Source organism: Monodelphis domestica, chromosome 7 (genome assembly GCF_027887165.1).
Source record: "Monodelphis domestica isolate mMonDom1 chromosome 7, mMonDom1.pri, whole genome shotgun sequence".
Classification (NCBI taxonomy): Eukaryota; Metazoa; Chordata; class Mammalia; order Didelphimorphia; family Didelphidae; genus Monodelphis; species Monodelphis domestica.
The window spans coordinates 141,975,271-141,999,601 of record NC_077233.1 but is presented as its reverse complement, the minus strand read 5'-3'; the positions used below and the strand labels follow the sequence as shown (position 1 = coordinate 141,999,601).

General features: G+C 42.2%; 1 protein-coding gene and 1 long non-coding RNA gene across 2 annotated transcripts; one reads left to right on the top strand and one right to left on the bottom strand.

The window, feature by feature from the left end:
- The first annotated feature begins 494 nt into the window (after nucleotides 1-494).
- Nucleotides 495-8,558, top strand: SOX8 (SRY-box transcription factor 8). The gene is made up of 3 exons (XM_001373690.4): nucleotides 495-1,626; nucleotides 4,834-5,072; nucleotides 6,164-8,558. The coding sequence occupies exons 1-3, from the start codon at nucleotides 1,178-1,180 to the stop codon at nucleotides 6,898-6,900; spliced, it is 1,425 nt and encodes a 474-aa protein (XP_001373727.1). The 5' UTR covers nucleotides 495-1,177; the 3' UTR covers nucleotides 6,901-8,558.
- LOC130455526 (uncharacterized) lies at nucleotides 3,057-6,170 on the bottom strand. Its single transcript, XR_008913544.1, has 3 exons — nucleotides 5,885-6,170; nucleotides 5,094-5,195; nucleotides 3,057-3,774 (listed from the first exon to the last, which is right to left on the bottom strand). It is a non-coding gene; the product is annotated as an uncharacterized LOC130455526 (long non-coding RNA).
- Nucleotides 8,559-24,331: the final 15,773 nt, after the last annotated feature.

The window sequence follows — 24,331 nt, the reverse complement described above, 5'->3', positions numbered from 1 at the left end:
AGTTTAGATAATCTCTGAAGTCCTTCCAGCTTGATCGCATGATCTTTGTAGAAGATTATAAGAACAGGATCTATAAAAACTCTGTTCTCATTTTACCCCTCAAAATCTTCACTTTTACTATTGATGTCTTCTCAATCTCTCTCCTCCCCGCCCCGCCTCCCCCCCCCCCCCCATATTCCATCTTGGGCACAGTAAAAAATAAAATAAAATAAAATAAAATAAAATAAAAACTAAATAACTTCTTAACAGATAGTTTCTGTTAAAAAGTCGCTTTAGGAAGCGCGGGTTCATACACCCATACATACAATTATGCCCCAATACACACACTCCTCTCACGTGGCTAAAACAAGAAGGCAGGGGCGGGGGTGTCTGGAGTGAGCTGCGAAAGGAACCTCTCTTTCTTTAAGAGTTGGGTAGGTGGGTAAAGCCACGCCGCTTATGCAAATGATCCCATCGCCCCGAGGGCCAATTGGGAGCCTGGTAGGGGGCGTGGTTCCCCGCCCGCTGCTTAAAGAAACTTGTTGCAGGGACCGCGAAGCGGTGATTGCGCTTTGAAACGGTGTCTGTGTCGGCTGCGGCTGCTCCTGGGGCGCGCCGAGGAACGGGTGACCGAGCTTGCAGCGGCGGCGGCGGGGGCGGCGGCGGCTGCGGCGACTGCGGCGGCGGTAGCAGCACTAGAGCCACTGCTCTGGAGAGGACAAGGGGGAGAACGGCGGTGGTCCTCGGCGAAGTCCGTGGGGACAGTAGCGGCCGTCACTGCTGCAGGGCACATCTGCCCTCCATCTGGAGAGGACGGACTCGTAGGCGAAGGGGCTGCCAGTGGCGCAACTTCTTTTGACTCCAGGAGTACAAGGAGCAGATCCCAGATCCCAAAGCTGGGGAAGAGATCTCTGCCCGGCGCGCCCCGGTGGGGTCCGCGGCTCCTGCTTCATTGAGCTAGAAAGAGAAAGGAGGAACAGCGAGATACATACAGTCCGATCTTCCCGGACACGGCCTTTGCAGACCCAGACGCTGCTCCAGTCGCCGAGTCCGCTCAAATGTGCAGCTGATGTGATTTTTTTTTTAAACCCCGTTAGTCTTACAAGTTCTACGCTTAAGTTGCAGGGTTCGTTTGTTTTGCTTTGCTTTTTCTTTTTGCCCATTTGCCCACGCCATCCTCTCCATTACCGCGTCCCAAATGCTCAACATGACCGAAGAACACGAGAAAACCCTGGAGCCGCCTTGCAGCCCCTCGGGTACTACCAGCTCCATGTCGCACGTGGAGGACTCGGACTCAGATACTCCACTATCCCCGGCCGGCTCCGAGGGCCTGGGCTGCTCATCTGGGACCGGTCCTCGATCGGCCGGTGGGGGTGCGGCGTTGGGCTCCAAGGTAGACCCAGGCGAAGTGGACGATCGCTTCCCTGCGTGCATCCGAGACGCCGTCTCGCAGGTGCTCAAGGGCTACGACTGGAGTCTGGTGCCCATGCCTGTGCGGGGCAATGGCTCGCTCAAAGCCAAGCCTCATGTCAAGCGACCCATGAACGCCTTCATGGTGTGGGCTCAGGCTGCGCGCAGGAAGCTGGCTGACCAGTACCCGCATTTACACAACGCCGAGCTCAGCAAGACCCTGGGAAAACTGTGGCGGTGAGTGACCTCAGGGAAACTTGGGGTGGAAGTTGGAGGGCCACGAAAGTGGACCCCTAGACCCAGAGAAGGAAGGAGAGGAGTGTATCCGGAGATAGAGGGTCCACTCCTGACAGTCTATCCAGAGCAGACGTTTAATTAGAAATTCAATTTAACAAATACTTGGTGGAATTAATTGCTTTGCAATATCTTCTATGCTAGACTGAGGGAGATGCAAAACTAAATAGGAATTGGTTCCCTAACTGGAGTTTAGTATCACAGAGACCCTGCCGCAATCAACTTTAGACCTTGAATGGCCCCTAGAAATCCTCTCTGGACTGACTCCTTCTTTTTAAAGTTGGGGAAAAAGGGGCGCCAAGAAGTGATCTGCCCATTGCTTGGGGGAAATCCTTTTAGCAGAAGTTCTGAAACTCTCCCTTCTGCCACTAGTGGTTCTATAGTTTCTGACAAGGATTAAAAATGACATATGAATGTCCCTCCCTCTGGGTGACCCAAAAAGTTTGTCCTTTTCTCCCTCGGGTTTACCCAAACTATTAGTTGAACCTAAGAAAGAGTAGTTGAGCCCAAAAGAACCAACTTGATTGGGTCCCCCAAAGACCTGGCTTTGTGGCACTCTTATCCACAAAACTCTTGGCGCCTCAGTGCTGAGAGGCAGAAAGGACGGTGACCTCTTCACATATGTACACCCCCCCCCCCAAACAGTGCTAGGATGTGGCGTTGCAAGACTTGCATAATAACGGAGCTCGGAGAGGGGATATTAGGGTTTGTGCTCTCTGCCCATAAGGGAAAGCATCTTTTAGGTGGTCCAGGAAAGATAGAGAAACCAACCAACCCCAAACCTCTTTATGTCTGTCCCCCCGTTCTGAGGAGCTGAGTCTTCATGACCAAAATTTCATGGGGAACTGAGGCAGCGAGAGATAAATTTAAAGGGCAATTAGCTTGGGTTAGGCAAGTACAAATCAAAAGATAGAGAAGAGGAATGGAACGAAGATACAGTGCTAGAGTCGCCCCTTGATATGTATGGGCTGTTTTGGTACAGGACCACCCCACCGAGTGAACTCCGACAGAGTGAGGGTTTGGCTCCAATGTCTGCATTAACCTAGAGTTTGGAGCTTTATTTTGAACAGAAGGGATACTGTGGTTAAAATCCAAAGAGGAGGGGGGTTGGGGGGGTGGGGGTGAGGGAACCATTCCAAGAACCAGAGTTCCCTGCTCCCCTGGACAATTTATAGGGTTGGTCTGAGTGGAAAAATACCCTCTGGCAAGACCTGAAGCAGTTCTGTGTTCTTTGGGGGTCTGAGTATTTTGACAACATCTCCAGGTATCCAAACACCCAGCTCCCTAGAGAAGCCTGGAGGGCTAAATCTGGTAACTCTGAGTATATATTCAGGGCCCATACTACACAAAAACCTCTTCAGTGAAATTGAAGCTAAATTTGGGGGATTGATTTATTACATTTCCCACCATCCCACCAAACAGACTGGCTTTGTTTCATCTGATCTCCAGGGTACCCAGCCCAGGACCAATTAAATTACATTAAATTAAACTCAACATTTATTAAGGGTCGTCTACTCATGTACAAATCACTAGTCTAGGCACTAGAGAAACAAAGACTGAAATGAAGAACTGGAGATATACTCAGACACCCCAAGTAAATATGACTTCTTGACTACCCTATAAAGTGATTGAGTTGTGTCCATCTCCAGTTCTCTAAGCAAAAGCTGCAACTATTCAAAGCAGTTGGTTTTAAAGAGAAAGTTTTTGCTCTCTTTTTGGGGAGTTTTCCCAAGTTTCAGCGTGACCCACGGCAATCTGTCTTTCAGCAACATGGCCCAGGCTGTGGACCTAGTCTTTCTAGGCTGATTCGTATTTTATAAATTTTGTTTTCATCAATATTTCAAGTTATTTTTTTCTTCCTCTCACACATTGCCCAAACCAGTAGAAATGAATGAACCAAGGTGGAGGAGAAGTGAATATTTGGGGAAGAAGGCCTTGCTATAGAAATTAACTCATCTTTCATTTAACTCCAAAGAATGAGGCTGAATTTACTCCTTCTTCTCTCTGAATCCGGGTTTAAAGACCATCCATACTGTCTCTTCTGATATTTCTTTCCTCTTGTCTTGGAGCCTTCATATTCAGGGTGTATATCTAGATTTTAAAAATAATCGTCAAAGAGTTAGGATTTGCAAAATATGACTTCTGATCCCATATTGGAGGAGAAGGGTTTTAAAAACAGCAATTGTAATGTGTGTCAGTCAGACAATATAGTTGGGGAAAGTTCATCCCTCTGTAGGGTCTGCACTGCTTTGACTGTTTTATGCACAATGTATGTAGGCATGCAGGACATCACTCATTTTGCCCCTTTGCCAGCCATCCTGTGGGCCCTCGAATACCCAGCCTTAAAAAAAATGGTTGGTTTATAAATCCTACGACTTCTTTCCATCTCCATACATTCTATACACTTCAACAGCTTCAGGTTTGTAAGTTGAGGATAAGTTTCCGGAAAGTACTGAGTTGCCTGGTTTACTCTTGTGATGTTTTTTAACTGATAGCTGATCACATTTGCCTTAATATTTTTTGCCCTATTTATAATCAAAGAACAGCCAGCCCTGCCAGTTCTATTAGTTCCAGTGCATCAGCTCCCAAGAAGTAATACTTTTTGTCTCAAGGAATAATGCCTTGACCCCAGATGCCCAAAGGAAAGACATTCTCCTCTGATCACCATCACCACCTTTGGTTTTAATGGGGCTGTTTATAAAACGTATAAGCAGGAAAAGTAAGATGAAACATTTAGGGGATTATTTCAGTGCTTATTTCTTTGAAAGCAAATCAACAAAAACACAAATCAGGCTGAAATTTGAAACCTCAGTAGACTCTCCCAGTTCCCATTTTTACTGTGTGGTAAAAGTCTGAACTTATAGCCATTGGAGAAGAGAGCCAAAGAACTGAGTTCTCACTAAAAATATTGCCACTTGCAAATCTTAAGATTTAGAAGGCCTTTGTAAGACAGTTATCACCCAGGAAAGATATTTATTTAGATCTCTTTGCAGTTCCTGATGGCACTGACTCCTAATAAAATAGATTTGCATAGAGAGGAAAAGTATGCAAATACTTTTATTTGGGAAACACATACATATACTTATCTATGTAGCCAAACTCTTTATTATCTTTCACCCTTAACTTGAATTTTTGTTTTTGTTTTTGCAGCTTATTGAGTGAAAATGAGAAACGTCCTTTTGTAGAAGAAGCTGAGAGACTGAGGGTCCAGCATAAGAAGGATCACCCGGATTATAAGTACCAACCTCGGAGAAGGAAAAGCGTAAAAACTGGCCAGAGTGACTCTGATTCAGGAGCTGAGCTAGGCCACCATCCAGGGAATCCCATGTATAAGGCTGATTCAGGCTTGGGAGGCCTGGGAGATTCCCACCATCATAATGATCACACAGGTAGGAGACCAGGAAACTCACCCAGAGCTGCTGGGCCCTGTAGAAATCTGAGCCAGGATGTATATCCTCCGGCAGAGGCCCTTTGTAAACTGGAAGGGGAGGGAAGGGAAATTCCAATACAATCTAAAATAATAAATAGCAATGCTAAGCCTCAGTAATTTACTACCAGCATAAAGAATCTAGAATGGGAAACAGAATAGGACTAATCAAGGCCCCTGATTGAGGTTAATTCTTAAATTGTGCCTTTTAAGATGGACTGAAAGTTAGTCCGAAAGACCTTCATAATGGGTCCAATCACGACCATTCCTGATGCTAAAGTAGGGCTCAGAATTGGCAACCTTTAAGTGTTGACAGATTCCAATAGAATTGCTAACATCCTGTAACTTCAGACGTGTTTCTTCTTTCTAGTCTAAATCCCGTCTGAAGGATTTTATTCTTTTCTTTTTATTTGTATTGTTGGGATATGGAAAATATATACATACACACACTCCACAAAAGTTTCCTATAGAATAAGACAGCAAATATTTACTGAGCACCTGCTGTGTGCAAAGCATAATGTTAAGCTGAATATTAGCACATAAGAAAAGTAATTTTTTTTGCTTAAATAAAAAATCTAGCCCATTTCTAAAGAACGGAATTTATCCTAATTAGAAATTGTTTATTCCCTAGGATTTCTGTGTTTAAAGAAAAGAATTTAAAGATTTAAATTTTAAACTTTAAGTTTAAAACTTTAAGTTTAAAATTTAAACTTAAAAAAAAATGTAAAGACTGGCAATGTCAATTTTATAAGTATCAGACAATTGTAAATTTACCTGAGTGATCTAGTCCTTATTTTACATCTGAGGAGACAGAGACCTGGAAAAGTTAAAGAGATTTATAACAAAACAGCAAAATATAGTTAATAAATTGCAGGGCCAACGTTTAAGTGTTATCTTTTGACACCATAGGCAGCATTATTTCTGTTGCCTTTTTCCTTCTATATTTGTTAAAATAATTTTTAAACGACAAAACAAACCCCAACCCCCTATTTTTTTCTTCCTGTCCTCTCCTAAAACAAAATCTTTGATTTCTGAAATGTGTTCTCTTTTTAGGGCAGACACACGGACCACCTACTCCACCCACCACTCCGAAAACTGACCTACATCATGGCAACAAGCAAGAGCTGAAGCACGAAGGGCGCCGTCTAGTGGACAGCGGCCGCCAGAACATTGACTTCAGCAATGTGGACATCTCGGAGCTGAGCAGTGAAGTGATCAATAACATGGAGACCTTTGACGTCCACGAGTTTGATCAGTACCTGCCCCTCAACGGCCACTCCGCCATCCCCGCCGACCCTGGGCAGAACTCGACAGCGGGCTCCTACGGGGCTTCCTATTCCCATTCGGCACCCGGGAGCGGGGGACCCCAAGTCTGGACTCACAAGAGCCCTTCCTCAGCTTCCTCGTCGTCCCCCAATGAGCCGGGCCAGCAGCGGCCGCACATTAAAACGGAGCAGCTGAGCCCCAGCCACTACAGCGACCAGTCCCATGGCTCCCCAACCCACTCCGACTATGGGTCCTACAGTGCCCAGGCCTGCGTTACCACAGCGTCCACAGCCACCGCTGCCAGCTCCTTCTCGAGCTCCCAGTGCGATTACACCGATCTTCAGAGCTCCAACTACTACAATCCCTACTCCGGCTACCCCTCTAGCATTTACCAGTACCCCTACTTCCATTCCTCCCGCAGGCCCTACGCTACCCCCATCCTCAATGGCTTATCCATTCCCCCAGCCCACAGCCCCACCAGTAACTGGGACCAGCCTGTCTATACCACCCTGACAAGGCCTTAGAGGAAATGCCTTCAGGAGGATAGAAAGAGGGAACTTTGCAGAGGAAAAAATAAAAACAAAACAAAACAAACAAGCAAACAAAAAACAACAACAAAGAAATCCCAAACAAAAAAAAGGAAAAAGAAATCTTTGCGGTCTTCCAAACTATATGCACTATTGAAGGAAAGAAGTAAGAGGAATTCCATGCCAGTTTTTGAAGTGCCTGCTGAAATCTGCGGGGAACACTAACTTTTTTTTTTTTTGTTGAATGCATGTCCCTTTGCTTCTAAATCTCTTAAGCATCTTTAAATGGACAGAGTTCTATTTTCTTGATTTTTTTTTAGATGACTGATAATTCCTTTTAAATAAATGAAGGCCAACCATTTGACTCCTCTGTGAGGACTGAAGGGAACATGTTAGTTTTGCCTTGCAGTGAGTGCAAAATCAGAAGGAAATGGTACAAGACTTTAAGGATCTACTGCAATTGGAGGTACGGACCAACCTTGAGGACATGAACTTATTGGGACCAATGAAAAAAAATTCTGATTCCATTTTTTTTAACAGTCTTGTGGAAATCCCTAGAAGCAGCTCTGGGGATCAACTTCTCAGTGTCGGGGGTGTTTGCTTTAGTCAGAGTTCTTCTAAACAAGGTTTGGCTGTAATTAACATTTTTGGGGGGGAGCTTAAAAGTGTTTGATTTTTTGAAATCTGTTAAATATGTATTTATGTTCTGTATTATTTTGTCTTTAATTAATGAAGTAATTTGTGCAAAAAAAAAGTAGAATTTAAAAAAAAATTAAAAGACCGGAGACTTAAATAGTGGCGATGGGACAATAAAACGGCGTTATGAGTCTATTTTAACCACTGCAGCAGTAGTGTCAAAGGGAGTGGAGTGAAGTCCAGATTGTGTACAAGTCATAGAAGTAAAATTGACATCTGGTTGGGAGTCAGCAAGGGAATGGGAGTGGTGTGGGGAGGAAGTTCACTCAGACGGCTGCAAAAAATGACTAATTAAATTCAGTAGTACGTGGAGGGGACAGGTCAAGAAAAGGGTATTGCTTTTGGGGAGGGCCCTTTGTTTTAATTTGGTCATGATGCCACTCACTTTTCAAAGTGTTTAACAAGATTGGAAGGCAAAGACATCTCTGGATTTGGTAGATTTAAGTACTGCAGCATGTGGCTAGAAATGGGGAATTTAATGAGCAGTTCTCCCACGAGGGCTGGAGATACACTTTAATTTGGGCTTTTAGGGACCAGATGTCACCTGTCGAACTGTGAAACTAAAACCTTCTCCACTAAATTTTTGTAGGTACTTAGTTTTAGACTAATATTTCATTGATATGCTTCTATTTCTTCCATTGTATGCTGAGCATATAATAACCACCTACTTTATGGTAATGTGTGCCTTTAAAACTTTGTAAATCTAAATACATTTGAGAGGTTATCTTCTTTTTACTTTTTCTACTTTTCCTACCTTTTTCTAAGATTATTTTTTTGCCTATTTCCTTCTGGGGGGAAAATGATCGCAAACTCATTTTTATGCAATCTATTTTTCTGTGTAAAGTTTGGAAAGACATTAGCTGTTACTTACCTGCTCTGTTTCACTAGTTTCTGACCAAGCAATGCTAACTTTTGTACAGATCAATTTGATAAAATTAAAAAAAAATGCTTTTTATCTATCATGTGCTGTCTTTTTGTTGGTGGTAGTTTTTAAAGTCCTGCGCCCTGGAAATGAGGATTGGGACTTAAGAAATCCTGTTTTTAAAGGGACTTTTGCCTTCATAAATACCTTCAAAAAAATATTCAGCATATACCCTTTGCCAAAGGACTTTTGTGTTCTTTAACCCTTGCAATGCCACATAGAAGCTGGTGGGAGACTGAAAGACCTTATCTTCATTTTTCCCAAGAGGAAGTTGAACATTATTGAGAAAAAAAGGGCCTTGCCCAAACTTCCACAGTAAGCCAGGGGCCCAGCCAGGGTTAGAAATCATGAGATTATTTTTTTTCCTGGTTCCAGCAACCATCTTGCCAAATTACATTCCCTCCAAATTGGGACCTTTTCTGGAATTAGGCATAAATTTGTCTTAAGCTAGTTCTGTTTTCTGAAGTTAATGAGAATTCTGGAGGGCCTCTCCATCTATCTTTCCTTTAGGATTTTTTGGGGAAATGGGATTGCCCAGACTCAAAGGGTGAATGGCACTCAGAAGCCACATTGTTTTCCCCTCCAAATGCCAAGCACAACCTTTGCATGGTGTGAAAAATCTCTCCACAGGCAGCTGTGCCATTTCTTAGGCCGAGGCATAGATGCAAAGACTCCTAGGTCCTTTTGGGGAGAGTCTTTGTGATTGTGCTGCCATTGCTGTTTTAAACAAAATTTGCTCGGCCAAGATATGGGAGCTTGCATGGAGTGTTGGTGGAGGATATGTTCATGATAACAATAAAAGCAAAGACACTCAATACGGTTATTGAATAGTAACCAACCAGACTGCGGATGACCGCCCCCCACCCCCCATCCCAAATGAAATTTGCTATTTGGCAAACTGGCTCTTTGCCTGGGCCTCATGGAAAGTGGCTGCCCCCAGGCCTCCTCCTCCAGTTCACATTTACAAAAAAAGTTCTGGCAATAGGACATTATTATGTTCTAAGCCAAAGTTCCTCTCTTTGGGAGGAGACTCGGTCTTTCACCCTGTTAAGCCTACAGGGCTCACATTACGTCCAGGAAGTGTATGGAGTTGGCCTTTAAAAGCATCTTCCTTTTGGGTAACACAACCTGTATTTCACTCACCCACCGGGAGGCAGGGCATGGAATCGGCTGTGTACGTAAAAAACCCCCAAAAAACAAAAACCCGGCAGAACAAAAGTGAGGGACAATATCGAATCTGCAAGTCTAATCAAGTACCTTTGTGCTGTGGGCATTCAGCTCTTTGGCCCTCCCTGTAATGATCTCCTGGAATAGTGCATGCAGTGTCCGGCATCTCTGCTATTCAGGATGAATCCTGCTCTCCTTCGCTTTGTATAACTAGCGCATTACGGTGGCCCCGGAGTCCCACGTCTGCCAAGAACAGTGTTTGGGAAGAGCTATGCCTGATTTAAGATGGTCCGTGAGGTTTGGGCTATGCCAGATCTCCCCAGTGGCTTTGTGTGAGCGTCTTGGGATGGGGTTGGTGAAAGCTAGACACGACGTCCATTGGAAACCCCTTCCCTTTTCCTTCCCCCCACCGCATGGAACCCGGATCAGCCCCAGCCTGGGCTGGGCCAGTCCCAAGTCCAGCAAAGGGCTGGGCCAGCCAACCCGATTCACAAAGCTTGTATATTGTAACCTTGAAACCAGGCAAACCCCAGGCATTGGGCTTGCTGACAAAGCCAATCCTCCTTTTGCTAATCCTCCTCCTTTTCAGCACTGGGATTTGGTTATGGGACTTGCCAGTTTCCCAAGGACTTGGACAAAACTTGCCAGTTTTGTCTGAAGTTGGCTAGTCCTCCTGAATGTTAACTCACAAGGGCTGCCTGAGCCCTCCTGATGGAGTCACAGGGTCTGCCTGACTCACTGAGCCTGTGGGCGCTTGGGATCTTTTCTTCAGAGCCTGGCCACACATGTTCCCCCTTCCTCCTCCTCCTCCTCCTCCTCCCTCCTTTTTCTCCTCCTCTCCCTCCTCCTCCTCCTTCTCCCTCCTCCTCCTCCTCTTCCTCTTCCTCCTCCTCCTTCCCTTCTCCCTCCTCCTCTCTCCTCCTCCTCCTCCCCTTCTCCCTCTTCCTTCTCCTCCTCTCACTCCTCCTCCTCCTCTGCCTTCTCCCTCCTCCTCCTCCTTCTCCCTTTTCCTCTTCCTCCTCCTCTTCCTTCTCCTCCTTCCCTTCTCCCTCCTCCTCCTTTCTCCTTCTCCTTCCTCCTCCTCCTCCTTCCCTTCTCCCTCCTCCTCTTCCTCCTCTTCCTTCTCCTCCTCTTCCTCCTTCTCCTCCTCCTCCTCCTCCTTCTCACCATCTTCTCCCCCTCCAAACCCTCAACAACTCAGGGCTACTATTCTCTGGACCCTTTTTCCAAGGTACAAACTGAGCAAAGTTTAAATGAAAGGAAGAGGATCTCTCCAGTCCAAACATTTATTGAGCACCCATCTATGCACTAGACAACAGGGAGGGTGTTCTATGTGTGCTGGGAGGGGATGGAGGAAAGGCCTCTCCATCATCTATGTTTGTTCTATTTCTTCAGTCTTAACTTTTGTCCCCAGCTCTCTTAGGGCCTTTGTCCCACTTGAATTCAAAGGTTCTTCCCACTGGGTGAGGCTCTGGTCGACTTCTATTTCTTTGTTTTTAAATATCCCTCAAGGCTATGTCCACAGAGGACATCTTGCTACCCTTTTCCAGAGGACTTTGCTTTGTAGCCTACTTTATTTGACAAACTTCCCATGTTGGAAAATTCTGTTTCTTTGACAATAAGAGGATCTGGTACCAGCATCTAAGGAGGGACTGTGTAGAAGCCATTGCTCCTACCTTTAATTAAACCTAGCAGGTCTGAATCGGATGACCTCCTTGGGGCAGGTCAGATATGTCCCTATGATGCTGGGCCATTGGAATTCAAACCACTTGATATCACTTCTCTTCAATGATCATATGATCATAGATCTGGCCCTGGAAGGGACCTCAGAAGTGATCTATGCCAGCCATAACATTTTACCAGTGAGGAGATGAGATCAGGAGGTTAAGTAATTTGACCATAGTCTCACAAATTGTGTCAAAGACAAGATTTGAATGCAGGGCCTTTGACTCCAGAGCCTGTGCTTTTCCCACCTTACCAAGTATTTAGCATTTGTACCTGTTTGTATTTTTATCTTGTTCCAACTTGCTTCAGAAATAGAACATTTTATACAGGTTAAATATTATATTAAATATTATGCAAGTTAAATCTTAACCTCTCTTGGACCACATCCTTTGCCCTTGGGAAAATTAGCCAGCCCTACTTCAAAATTAGGGGCAGCCAGGTGGCTTAGAGGACAGAATGCTGGGCTTGGAGACAGGAAAACTCATCTTCCTGAGTCCAAATCTGACTTCTGACACTTCTTGGCTGTGTCACCCTGGGCAAGTCATTTAATGCCAGTTTCCTAACTCTTACTACTCTTCTGTCATGGAACCAATACTTAACATTGATTCCAAGATGGAAGGTTTAAAAAACAAACAAACAAGGCAAAAATTCATTAATTCTATCCCCCCAAATGTGAATTTTGTGTCTAGTCTGGAGACAGGTCGATGAAAACAACACCATCAGCAAGCATTAATTAGATAGCTCCTGTGTGCAGAGAACCTCTTCTGGATACCGGTGAGGAAGGAGGAATATACAGAGACAAATTAGAGAATATTCTTATCCTTCTAACTTCCAGTCAAGAAGGAAGGCATAAAATAAAAATATGAATAATTATTGCATAAAGATCATGTCAAAGATAAAGGCCTGAAATATATTCAAATAACTTACATAAAGAAGATGTAAAACATACAAAGATGTCAAACATATATAAATAGTAATTCTATAAATATATATTTATTTTTTCTATGAATTCTATACTTTCTATAAATAAATAAAATCTAAAATTTCTATAAATTCTATAAATATAAATAAATAAAGAGGAACAGAAACAAAATGGTTTGTTTAAGTCTGAAAGGAGGAGGAAGATCATTGGCAGTTGGGAGGAATCATGGGAGTTTCTGTAGAGAACAGGGCATTTGAGTTAGGCTTTCAAGGACAAGTAAGAATTAATCTTTACCAGGCCCTCTTCAAGTACCATGATATTTCATTTATACAAAGAGCATGTCCAGATATGACATTTCATGAATTTGGATGGGGAACTGGGAAGAGAAACCCGAGAACTTTCTTTCTCCTTCCGACCGTCTAGCCTTTTTGCCCAACATTCAGCTTAAAAGCAATTTACAAATCCTAGGTTACTTTGGGGGAAGCTAGACCAAATCAATGATTTTTGATGCCATTTTGCTATTTTCACATAGAATAATGCAAATCAACAACTTATAAAGTGCTTTGATGTGAAGTTTCTGCTGGACCTGCTTTAGTGAATAAATAATGTACTTTTGGAGTTATAACTTTTATTTTTATATTAATAGTTAATGGGCTAAAATCTGGGGAAAAACACATTGTTCTCCTTTCATTAGGATGTAATGAAACATTACTTCTTTTTTTTTTTTGGTAAACTCTTTCTTCATAGATAAACAATAGCAAAATTTTAGCTCAATCCCATAAATGTGATATAGTAACATAGTATCACAATATAGGGTGTCCCAAAAGTTTTTTTTTTGTTGCCATTTTTCTGTTATTAAAAAAGCTAGAGTTGCACTAAGACTTCTAGGATACTTTGGATATAGAGCCAGAAAGGATATTTGAAATCATCAATGTAAATTCTCTTTTTTTTCCAAACCCTTATCTTCTATCTTAGAATCAGTACTGTATATTGGTTTTTCCAAGACAGAAGAGAGGCAATGGAGGTTAAGTGACTTGCCTAGGGGCACACAGCTAGGAAGTATCTGAGGTCCGATTTGAATTTAGGACCTTCTGTCTCCAGGCTTGACTCTCAATCCACAGAGCCACTTAGCTGCCTCCTACTATATGAATTGTTCATCTTTTTTGTGTCCTGTATTCCTTGGGCACTCTGTAGAAGCCTATGGCACCCTTCTTAGGAAATGCATAATATGAAATAAATAGTATTACAAAAGAAGTCAAGTATATCAACATATTCACCAAAATATTTTTTAAAAAAATTAATGGACATTACTAGGTTGAGAATCAACACTCACAGCTCTATACTCCGTCATTTTACAAATGGGGAAACTAAGAGCCAGGGAAGGGAAGTAATCCCTAATACAGGACAACCTTAAACCTTTCCCCCAAAGAAGAGAATCAGTCTACCTGATCTCTAAAGTGATCTAGAGAAGCAGTTTTCTCAAATCCCTGGGTAATGCTTTCTAATGTTTCCCTAAGTGCCAGGAAGTACTTCTTTTTATCTAATCCAGATATCTTCTACTGCAGTTTGGTTCCAATTTGCCAGTCACAGATGACTCAGGTACTCAGTATACTTGTAATTACTTGTTGCTAACTAAGGAGACTTCTTCAATCCAGTGGGAAAAGTTCCTCATTTATTTTTTTCCACCCTGAGCATGGTGTTTGCTACTTATCTCAGCAGAATAGAATGCCCTATTAAGAAGAAAGAGGAAATTGCTTTTATGGTCCATCCCCAAATTTCTGATAGATGGGGAAAAGTCCCTTCTACTCCTATACATGATCATTTTTCCTGGAATGTTATCAACTTTCATGAGTAAATTTTACTGTTCAGAATTAAATTTATGGCCAAGAAAGGGGAGTTTCAGATCCAAAATGTCTGCCATCCACGAGGGGAAGAAGGAAAAAGAAAAAGGGAACATTTCATTTAAAGCAACTACTCTGGAAAGGATAATCCTTCCATTCATAACTCTACTTTTTCCTTCCACACCCAAATACTATGAAAATTCTCAAAAGTTTCTTGAAACTCCCAACAATAGCTGGGCCTCAGAATTATAGAACATAATTTGCCTTAAAAATTATTGATCTTTCCTCACAACTTTATAGAAAGGAAATAAGAAACACTAGGAATTCTGGACAGGCTGCCTCTGGAGCTGAAAACTTCTTATTCCTGAATTCAACAGGGCAGTTGAAAAGGTATACTATTCTTTACTATTGAAATACATCTCACCCATTTCTGTCCTTTAATATATCTTTTGCCCTTCAAAGCCCAGCTTGGATTCCTTCTCTTCTGGGATGCCTTCCTTGATTCCCTCAGCTGGAAATTATTTTTTCATTATCTCTCATTATTATCTCACTGTTTTTACATCTGTTAAACTTCTTTAAGAAATGGCAAAGATCGGAGTCAATATCTTTACCTTTATCTCTTTCCTATTTTTTTGATTCAAAAGTTTATTTAAATAGGCAAGGTTAAAGCAGTTGCAATTCATATGTGATGTTATTTTTTCATCCCTAAGTTGGTGTTCATTTCTGCTTTTTCTTTATGTTTATCTGGGGTCTGGTTGCATATAGGAATGAGCTAGCTCAGAATCTGGTAGTTATTTACTTATTTTCTCCTCTGAGATATGAATGAAAAAGGAGATAAAATGACTACATATTTCCTAATCCATAAGACAGTAGACCTAAAGACCTCCCAAGCTTTTATTGTGCAAAGCCCTCCTGCCATCTTCAGCTGGCCAGGAACATGTCACATTAAATTGTTCCATTGGTAGGCATTTATTTCATCCTTAATGATATAATAATTACTTTATAGAACATAAAACGACCTCTTTTCTGGAAATACTTTCTTGAGATATTTGAGTCTGCAGTCCTTTTTCTGATTATATGGCATCTTCCAACTACTCCGTGGGGAAGAAAATGATGGAAATCACATTGAATTCATTCTGTTATCACTGATGCAGAACGCTTATTCAGTCAATAAACGTTTATTTGCTTACTTTTTCCAGAGCACTGTCTCAGGCATGGGGGGAGATACAAAGATTAGATAGATAAGTTGTGGTTGATGCCTTTTGGGAGCTTAGCATCTAGTCTGGCATACATAAACATGCAAAATAATATGAGGTGAGTGCATTAGAGAGGTCCCAGCCAGGAATTGAGGTTCAACTGGGCAAGATAACTACAGACCTGGGGAGTGGGGGGTGGGGATGAAGAGGTGGCAAAGATTAAGGGAAGACTTTTTAGAATAGGTGGCATTTGAGCCAGACAGCTGCTCTGGGTTGTCAACATAAAGGAAACAGGACAGTTGAGTTGTGGGATCAGTATGACAGCAGCTGTTGGCAATATTTCTAATGAGGCAGCTAGGTGTCATGATGAATAGAGTACAGGATTTGAAGTAAGAAAGATTTGAGTTCAAATCCAGCCTGGCATACTGATAGAATATAGACCTTGGATAAGTCACTCAACCACTTTTGGTCTTAGTTTCCTCATTTTAAAAGTGGAGATGATGATAATATTAGCAACTACCTCCCAAGGTTATTTGGAGGTTCAAACTAATTAACATATATAAAACACTTTGCAAACTTTAAAGTGCTATATAAATGCTATTATTCATGAAAACACAAGCCTCTTTTCTACTCTGAGATGTCTTGCAGACAATAATTTATGGCAGAGAGAGGTAAAATCTTGTATTGAGCCTGTTAGACTGTGATTTGCAGCCTTGCCCCTGAGAGATGTCCCTTAGAGATGCATTAGAGGCAGCAGGGTGGTACAATGAAAAGAGTTCTGGACCTGGAGTTTGGAAGAGGTGAATTCAAACGCAATTTCAGATACTTACGACCATATGACCCTGGGCAAGTCCCTTAATTTTTGTCTGTCTCAGTTTCTTCAATAATAAAATGGGAATAATAAGAGCACCTGCCTCCCAAAGTTGTTGTGAGCACAAGATGAGATATTTGTAAAGTGCTAGGCATATAGTAGACCTTTAATAATTGCTTGTTTCCTTCATTCCATGTCAGAAGTCATGGCACCTTGGCAATCATCCATTATATACTCATTCTACAAGAAACTCTGGGAAACAACCATCCCTCTTCCCCAGCATCAGGATAGCTATTTCTTTCTTTTTTATTTTTTTAGTTATGTCTTTTTAATATTAATTCTTATCCCTCATATGTTTATTAATACTTATTTTCTTAGTGCAATAACTATGAGTTTATTCATTCAGTACATTGATTGAATACTTACTGTATGCAAAGATTTATGTTTGACCATGCTGGGGGAGGAGTGGGACAATAAAGAATAAGAGATGGTTCTGGAAGTGCTTGGGATTAAAATAAAACAAGAGACTTATAGTCCATCAGGCACTTTTTTTAAAGGAAGATTCCTGGGGCAGCTGGGTGGCTCAGTAGATGGGAGCCAGACCTGGAAACAGGACGGCCTGGGTTTAAATATGGCTTCAGACACTTCCTATCTGGGCTACCCTGGGTACCCCCATGGTCTAACCCTTACTGCTCTTCTGCCTTGGAACCAGTACTTAATGGTAGCATGGAATATCCAGCTAGTTTACAGCTCTGCTTCAGGTACATGAAACTCCCCTCTTTTCTTTATAAGAATACATCTGGTCAGAAGGGACTTAGAGGGCAATCAGCCCCGGTTCTGTGGGTTAAAGGCTTCGCTCTCAGTCCTCTGGACTGATCAAGTCTTGAATATGGCTTTCCTTTTTTCTTTTTCTTTTCTTTTTTTTTTAAGGAAACAGTAGCCCATCCCACATGGCAGAGACCATAGTATATGTTGTTCCTACCCCAACCCCTGCCCACAAGTGGGTTACTGCAATATCCCAAAGAGACTCACTTTTTCTTAGGGAAAATAGTAGGTACTTAAAGCACTTGCTTCATCACTTTAACACTTGTACTTTTTCCAATTTTTACACTTAGTTTACTTAAGGGATGGCTAGTCTTACAATAACTCAAAGGGGTGAGCTTGATCTTATCCAATGGTTCAACTTTATAGAGCAAGAAAATCCAGTGGTTCTATAATCAGAAGTGGCATGATTTTGTTTCACTGGGGCAGCTGGGTCTCCCTTCACGGTTCTACATTTTTTAGTGGGTCTTAAAAAAGGGACTCTTTAAGCAGCTGGAGCATAGCGTCCTTTGCTCAGGACAAGGAGTAGAAGAAACTTGCACGTGAGAAAGATTTCCTAATTTCTAAAGGCACATAAAACTGAGAGAGGAACAGGGAATGTCTAGTGATTTTCCTTTGATGAAATCTACTTGGCATTTTCATTTTGCATTTCATGACATGAAATACCCTGGGAAAAATAGCACAATCTGATTGCCTGGTGAATGTTCAGCAGAGTGATATGAATATTACCAACCCGTGTCACTGGTTGTCCTTGACAAGTAAACCTTGATTCTCAGTTTTACTGATACCTATGGGAAACAAAAGAGAAAGCTAAGAAAATGAACTTGATTCTTAGTCCTCTATAAACACAAAGAATTATTATTATTCTCTTTTATTTGGATATATATTATGTACTCAGATTCTAAAATTCAGAGATATTCCCTTAACATTCACAGTTTACAATTAAACTGCTGAAAGTCACAAAATTCCAGTTCTACTTTGGTTTCACTGTGTGGACTTGGGTAAATCACTCTGGGTTCAAATTTTAAAATAAGTATATTGGCACCTAAAATCCCTTACAACTCTAGTGTTCTATGATTGTATGACAGAGGTGACAAGAAGACTGCCATAATCACAGCATTTGCCTCTAAGGTAGTGGTCTCCTCTCTTTTCTTTTAATAACTATTTCAGAAATTATTTTCTACCTTTCTGAATTATCAGTAAGATCTGTTTTCCCTCTCATTGGACTAGAGATTTAGGACTGAAAGGAACCCTGGAGGGCAACTCCCTCATTTGATAGACTAGGAAAGAAAGGCCGAGAAAGGCTAAGAGTCCTGTCCCACTATCACATAGTTAATAAGTGTCTGGGACAGAATTTGAATTCAGATCTTCCTGAGTCCAAGCCCAGGACGCTATCCACTGCACCACCTAGTGGCTTCTTGCATTAAGTTGGCTTAATCAGTTTTCTTTATGTTGCTCCCTTAACCTCAAAAAGAACTTACCTGTTATCTTCTTCCCCTCTACTTTCTGTTAGGCCATTTATATTCAATTTCTGCAAAAAAAATAATTTCACTCTTTGTGTCTCTCCCACCTGCCCACATATATAATGTACCTTTTCTTGTTCCCCTAAATAGTGACCTATCCCTGTCCACTTTTTCAGATATTTCTTTAGTGTTTTCTTGACCCTAATCTTCACAATTGTTTGCATAGAGTTTCATGAGGCATAATTTGGTTGTCATGGAAGTCTGCTCCTAAAATTAAGGGGGTATAAAGGTTGACTCTTCCAATAGACTATTGATGTGCCTACCAGTCCCTTATTTCTATTTGCATCAAGCTGCTAGTAGAGGGGGGAAATCAGAGCAGCTGTACTGCAGAGGTGGAAAGAGAAGGACAATTACTAATCTTTCTTCCACGATGACAGTGTCTGCCTGCAACTAGCCTGGGTTAAACTGGAAGAATTTGGGCTTTCCTCATTGGTGAACCTAAACTGGACTCTATATCATTACAACTGCAGAGAGAATTGTGCAAGAAATGTACAAAGGACCAGGAACCAAAAAGTATTCATGGGGGCAGCCTAGTTGCTGTAGTTTGCTGTTTTGAACTGTTTTCTCTGTGTGTGTGTGTGTGTATGTGCGTGTGTGTACACACGTGTGCATGCGCAAGACTGGTTATCGCTCCTCTGGGAGAAGCACCGAGGAGCACAAGTGATGTCTGTGTCACTTGGGTGGTCTATGTGAATATGTCAGTGTGTTAATGTGTTGCTTTAAAGTCCAGACAGTCCTTCGGAGTAGTGAATGATGCCCCTGCATCCGCTTTTCATGACTGTGTTGGCTGAATCCTTTCTCCTCCTCCTGAGCCAGTACTCCCTGTGGATACAAGATCCTAACCCAAATATGTGGGGTTCCTGGACTCCATTCTGGGGCTCCTTCAAAATTCTCCTGTGACCAATATTTTGAGAAATTCTGCCTTAGGAGAATAATCTTGTATATGTTTCTGGCAAGCAAGTCAGCATGAATTTGGAAAGCACTGGTGAATTGCAGGATAGGTGTGGAGTAAATTGAGGTGGGCAGAGGGAAGCGTTGTCGTATATTCATATTCTACTGGGCCTCATTTCTCTTTATCACAGGCCTGATGACTTCCTTCTAATATGGCAGAGATGGGAAATGGGCCAGGGATGGTGTGTGAATCAAGAAACTGGCCTAGAGACTTTCTCTGCTGCTCTCCATAAGGGGCATCATTTGGGATTTCTATGTCCAAGAAAAACTCTAGGAATTCTACTCCTCTCTCTCTACTCTGATCTTGATCTCTGTGCAATGCTTTTTACTCTTCTGAATCTTCCCCCCCCATTTGCCCAATCCTACCAATGGACTTTCCTAGCTTGCCCATTATTCCCTCCTGGCCCTTTTTTCCTGTGGGTTTGGAGTGACAGAGAGGAACTCTGGGATTGAATGGCATTGCTCTGTGCATCCTTCTGGCTTACTTCCAGGCCACTTTCCCCATTAGCCCTGCCCTAGTTATGCCCCAGGGCCCTGGCCATAGTCACTGGGAAGCATCCATCGCCAGTTGATTTCCCAAGGAAGACAGCAATTTGCAAGTTTTTTGTAATGGTTTCCAAAAAATTCCCTTCCTAACTGAACTATATCCAAGAGGATTTTTTTGTTTCTAAAGAAAAGCAAGTGCTTGCTGTGAATATTCAAAAGGAAACTGCTTTCACCAAATCTCTTACACTGGACATATCATATATATTCTATTCTGGGGCAAGAGCTCTTGCATTTGGAGTGGGAAAACCCGAGTTCTCATCCCAGCTCTACCCTTTACCGACTTCATCACTTTGGCAGCTCCTTTTCTCCCCTGGGCCTCGGTCTCCCCATCGGTCCAAGGATGGGCTGGACCAGGTGGGCTCGGCTGTCCTTCCGGGCCGAAACCTACCAATCTCTAGTCTTTCCTCTTTCTCTTCTTGTCCTACCTGCAGAGGTAGCTTCTGTGGGCTTCTCTTGCCTTCTTGGGGCGAGGGGTGGGAAGCGGGAAGGGAAGGTGCTTGTTTGTGTCTGTGTGTTGTTTCTGGCCCTGACCGTGCTGAAATTCTGTACCAGGGAAGGGGTTAAATATTTTGAAAGGTCTTGTTTGAGGTAGAGTGAATTTTAACCACCGCACACATAACGAATGCAAAACAGGGTGAGCCACTGGTGCGGAGCCAAGTGCACAAGAGAGGAGCTGCTGAATTTTAATGATTCATTATTGCCTGGAAAGGCCTTTGTCTCCCTTTATCCGGTGCACAATAAAAGAATTAATTGGACAGAAAATGGCAGGGCAAAGAACTGACAAGTCATTAAGGGGCTCTGAATGGCTGATTAGATGCACATTGGGGGTGGAATTTCAACTGCTCTGTTTCCTCGAGGCCTGCAGAATAATAATGGAAGGGCACAGTTTATATTTTGTATGCACTACCAGAAAGTCCTTTATGCAGCCATTGTGACGCTATTTATTATGTTGTCGATTTAGCTATTGCAGTCATTGTGGTGGCCACAAGAATGCACAAAGTGGGAATTTTCACTTTCCAAAGGCAAAAGAATCAGGCCTGGAAGCGGTCTGACAAATAGTTTTATTAATTTTGTGTGTGTGTGTGGTTGCGAATGGATAGTAAATATTTAGGTGCAGATGGGGCAACTTTTGTGTGTGTGTGTGTTTTCTCCCAAAGCCCCAAGACAACTTTTCTTTCCTCAGCCTCCTCCCTCCCCGCCCCACCCCCTAGCCCTCCCCACCCCTAGCCCTCCCCCTCCCCCCCAAAAGAGAAAACAGTGGCTGTCTGAAGGAAGCTGGCTGCCTTCAGTTCTGGGGGCTGTCGGGTGTGGCATGGTGCAGAGGAGCCGGCCAAATGGATTTGTTGGCAGGCGGGAGCTCCTAGGGCTCCCCGCAGCATACATGAGACTCTGGGGCTGGGCTTCTGCCAGAGTTGTGTGTTCTGGAGCTCACGTCATTATTATTATCAGTATTATTGCCTGTTCAGAAGAATTATGATCTGGGGACCCATTCGCCCACAGATATGGCATATGTAAAATTGAGGCACCAGCATTATTATTATTGTTGTTGTTGCCTGCCCAGAAAAAATATGGCTTGGGGACCCACTTGCCCACAGATCTCACACCTATGAAGTCAAAGCATCAGCTTGCAAATAGGGGCACAACCAATAGATTTAGGAGAAGGATCTTAGATATCATCTATCGTGTCTGTCATTTTACACAGGGGGAAACTGAGACCGAGAGGAGGAAAGGGTTCTGGAATATTGAATTCAATTTGAGTATCTGATGTGCAGGGATCAGAGAGAGCAATCTGTTTTCTGCTCTGGAAGCATCCTAGAAAAAAGCAAAAAAAAAAAGCCATTGTTAATGAAGACGTGTATTATTCAGCTCGGTTACAGATTCATTCCTCTGAGTTAAAAGGCAGCCATCACCTTTCTGGAACCCCAAAGACTTGCAGGGGATAAAGATCACTTTTTCTGAGCTCTCTTCTAAAGCTATCGCTGATAACTTAATTTCTGACAGCTTTCTTGCTGCTCTTAGAGACCATGCTAATCTCGTCTCTGTTTTGAGCTAGTGTACACGCTTAGGGCTCAATTGGGCCTTTTGTGTGTGTGTTATACTTAACATAGACACAAAGTTGTTGGATTTTCCTGCCCTGGAATGACCCTTGTGGCTCTAGGGGGCTTTAGGTCTTTAAACTTTCCCAGATACAAGTGTATGCTGGCACAGTTTCCCTTAATAAATCTTTATTTGCCCCCTTACCTTGTACAAATGTACTCTATAAAGAGCTGTTTCTAAGTAGGTCAAAGAACAATATGATAATAGCTGACACTTAGGTAATAGTCAAAGTATTACAAAACACTTTCTTTAAACACATCATCCTATTTGATTCATTGGAGAAGGAAATAGCAAACCACTCCAGTATCTTTGCCAAGAAATCAAGTCACGGAGAGTCGGACACAACTGAAATGACTGAACCTCCACAAAAATCTGATTCTCACAATAACTTTGTGATGTTGGTTGTGTAAATACTGCAGAACCCTCAGAGATGCTCTCATTTGTGGGTCTCCAGAAACTACCCCAGATTGGAAGGGTTTTGTGGGTCAGTGTCCACTCAGAAGAATTTCTATGAGTTTCTGCTGATGTGTTAACTTTGACAAGGTCAACTGCAGGGCCAATTAATTCAAAGCAAAAGATATTTCACTAACTAGTACAGAACAGTAAATGACAAGAAAGGCTTCCAACACGCAGTGCTTTATTTCCTCTCAGGTTACCAACACCACAAGTGGATGAGGGAATTTTACATGCATAGATAATATGTGTGGCTAAGAACCAGAACCACACATGCTTGGGAAGCTCGTGTCTTCAGCAAGACAATGCTACTGATGTCCTTTGTGGACATTATTGTGGGCTCTCTGCTGGTCTCTGCCAGTCTTGAGCAACGTAATTTCTTCCCCAGTAGGGGGAAGGGTCTGTCAGCTCCTTAGCTTATAGCCTCAGGGGCTATTTTAGCTCTTCTAGTGCTGAAGACCCCTTCTAGCCAGAGAAAGTCTGTAGGCATTTTAAGCCAGTTCTTGCTCAGGTTTCCTCAGATTAAAAATTTGTTTCACTTAGATTGAGAACATTTCTTTGGACTCCTTTCATTCATATAATTGCAATCATGGTGCCTACAAATTATAGAAGCTAGGTGGAGAAGAAGACTGGAAGCCTCCCATTTGGAACTTTTGTCTTGCTTCCTTTTGTTCTGCATTCCTTTGAATATTAAATCCATCATCATTTTTATAAATATCACCCCTATTTTCAGATGGGAAAAGTGAGGCATAAAGAGATTAAGTGATTCTCCTAGCTAAAGATGGGATTGAAACTCAGATTTCAAACCAAACACAGTAAATACCATTTCATTTAAAAAATCACTGCTTCCAACAGGGCAATACCATAAAAACAATGGTTTCCAGAACATTTTAGGGGGCACTGACCCATAGAGAAATGGGGAAAACACCATTTTTCATATTCTCTGACCAGGAAAAAATCACTATTTTCATTAGCTGCAGTTTTCAGTCAGGAATTTACATTGGAGGCTAGAGAAAAAATGGGAATGAGTAGATTTTATAGAGTGGGGTTGAATGGAGATTGTAAGTAGAGGTCTGTTGGAGCAAATTCTAATGACTGAGGAGTTGACTGTTAAATGTTCAGAGTGAGCATTTATACCTTGGAAATTAGCACATGCTGCAAATCTGGGCTTGGTTGTCTCTTCTTCATCAAGTGATGTTAAAATGTTAATAATGAAGGTTAAATTAAAAGTGAGTCATTCTTGGAGAACCTGGTTGTTAAATATCTACCAACACAACTCTGGTGGTAAAGGACTAGAATGCAGATAATGGGGGGGGGGAGTTTCTTTTTGCAGTCAATTATCAAGTTTCCCTTTTAATGGAGGAATGAAGAAGAAAGACCTTTCTTGTTACAGATAATTCACCTCAACAGATAGTCCAGAAATAATTTCTGTTTGGTTTAGAATATATCATTTGATTTATTTGGGCAACAGATATCATCCCCCTAATTAGTATTTATTTGAACAAAAATGAGTTTGGGCAATGTGCTGTTCTTAAGTTTATTTGGTTGATTTGTCTTCTGTATCTAAATGAATGGTTATGTACATTTAGCTCAGAATTTCAGACTGTTAGGGTTGTGAGGTATATAAAAGATCATCTAGTTCAGGAACCTTAACTTTAGCAAGAAAGAATTTGAAGCCCATAGAAAGGAAAGGATTCGTACCATTTCACGCAGCAATGTATTAGACCGAATGCTGGACTTTGAATCAAGCTAGATG

Bases quoted from the DNA above. Each gene is read 5' to 3' on its own strand.
- SOX8 (XM_001373690.4), top strand. From the start codon at position 1,178: ATGCTCAACATGACCGAAGAACACGAGAAAACCCTGGAGCCGCCTTGC. The intron at 1,627-4,833 runs GTGAGTGACCTC...TTGTTTTTGCAG, and splicing joins ACCCTGGGAAAACTGTGGCG to CTTATTGAGTGAAAATGAGA. The intron at 5,073-6,163 runs GTAGGAGACCAG...TTCTCTTTTTAG, and splicing joins CCATCATAATGATCACACAG to GGCAGACACACGGACCACCT.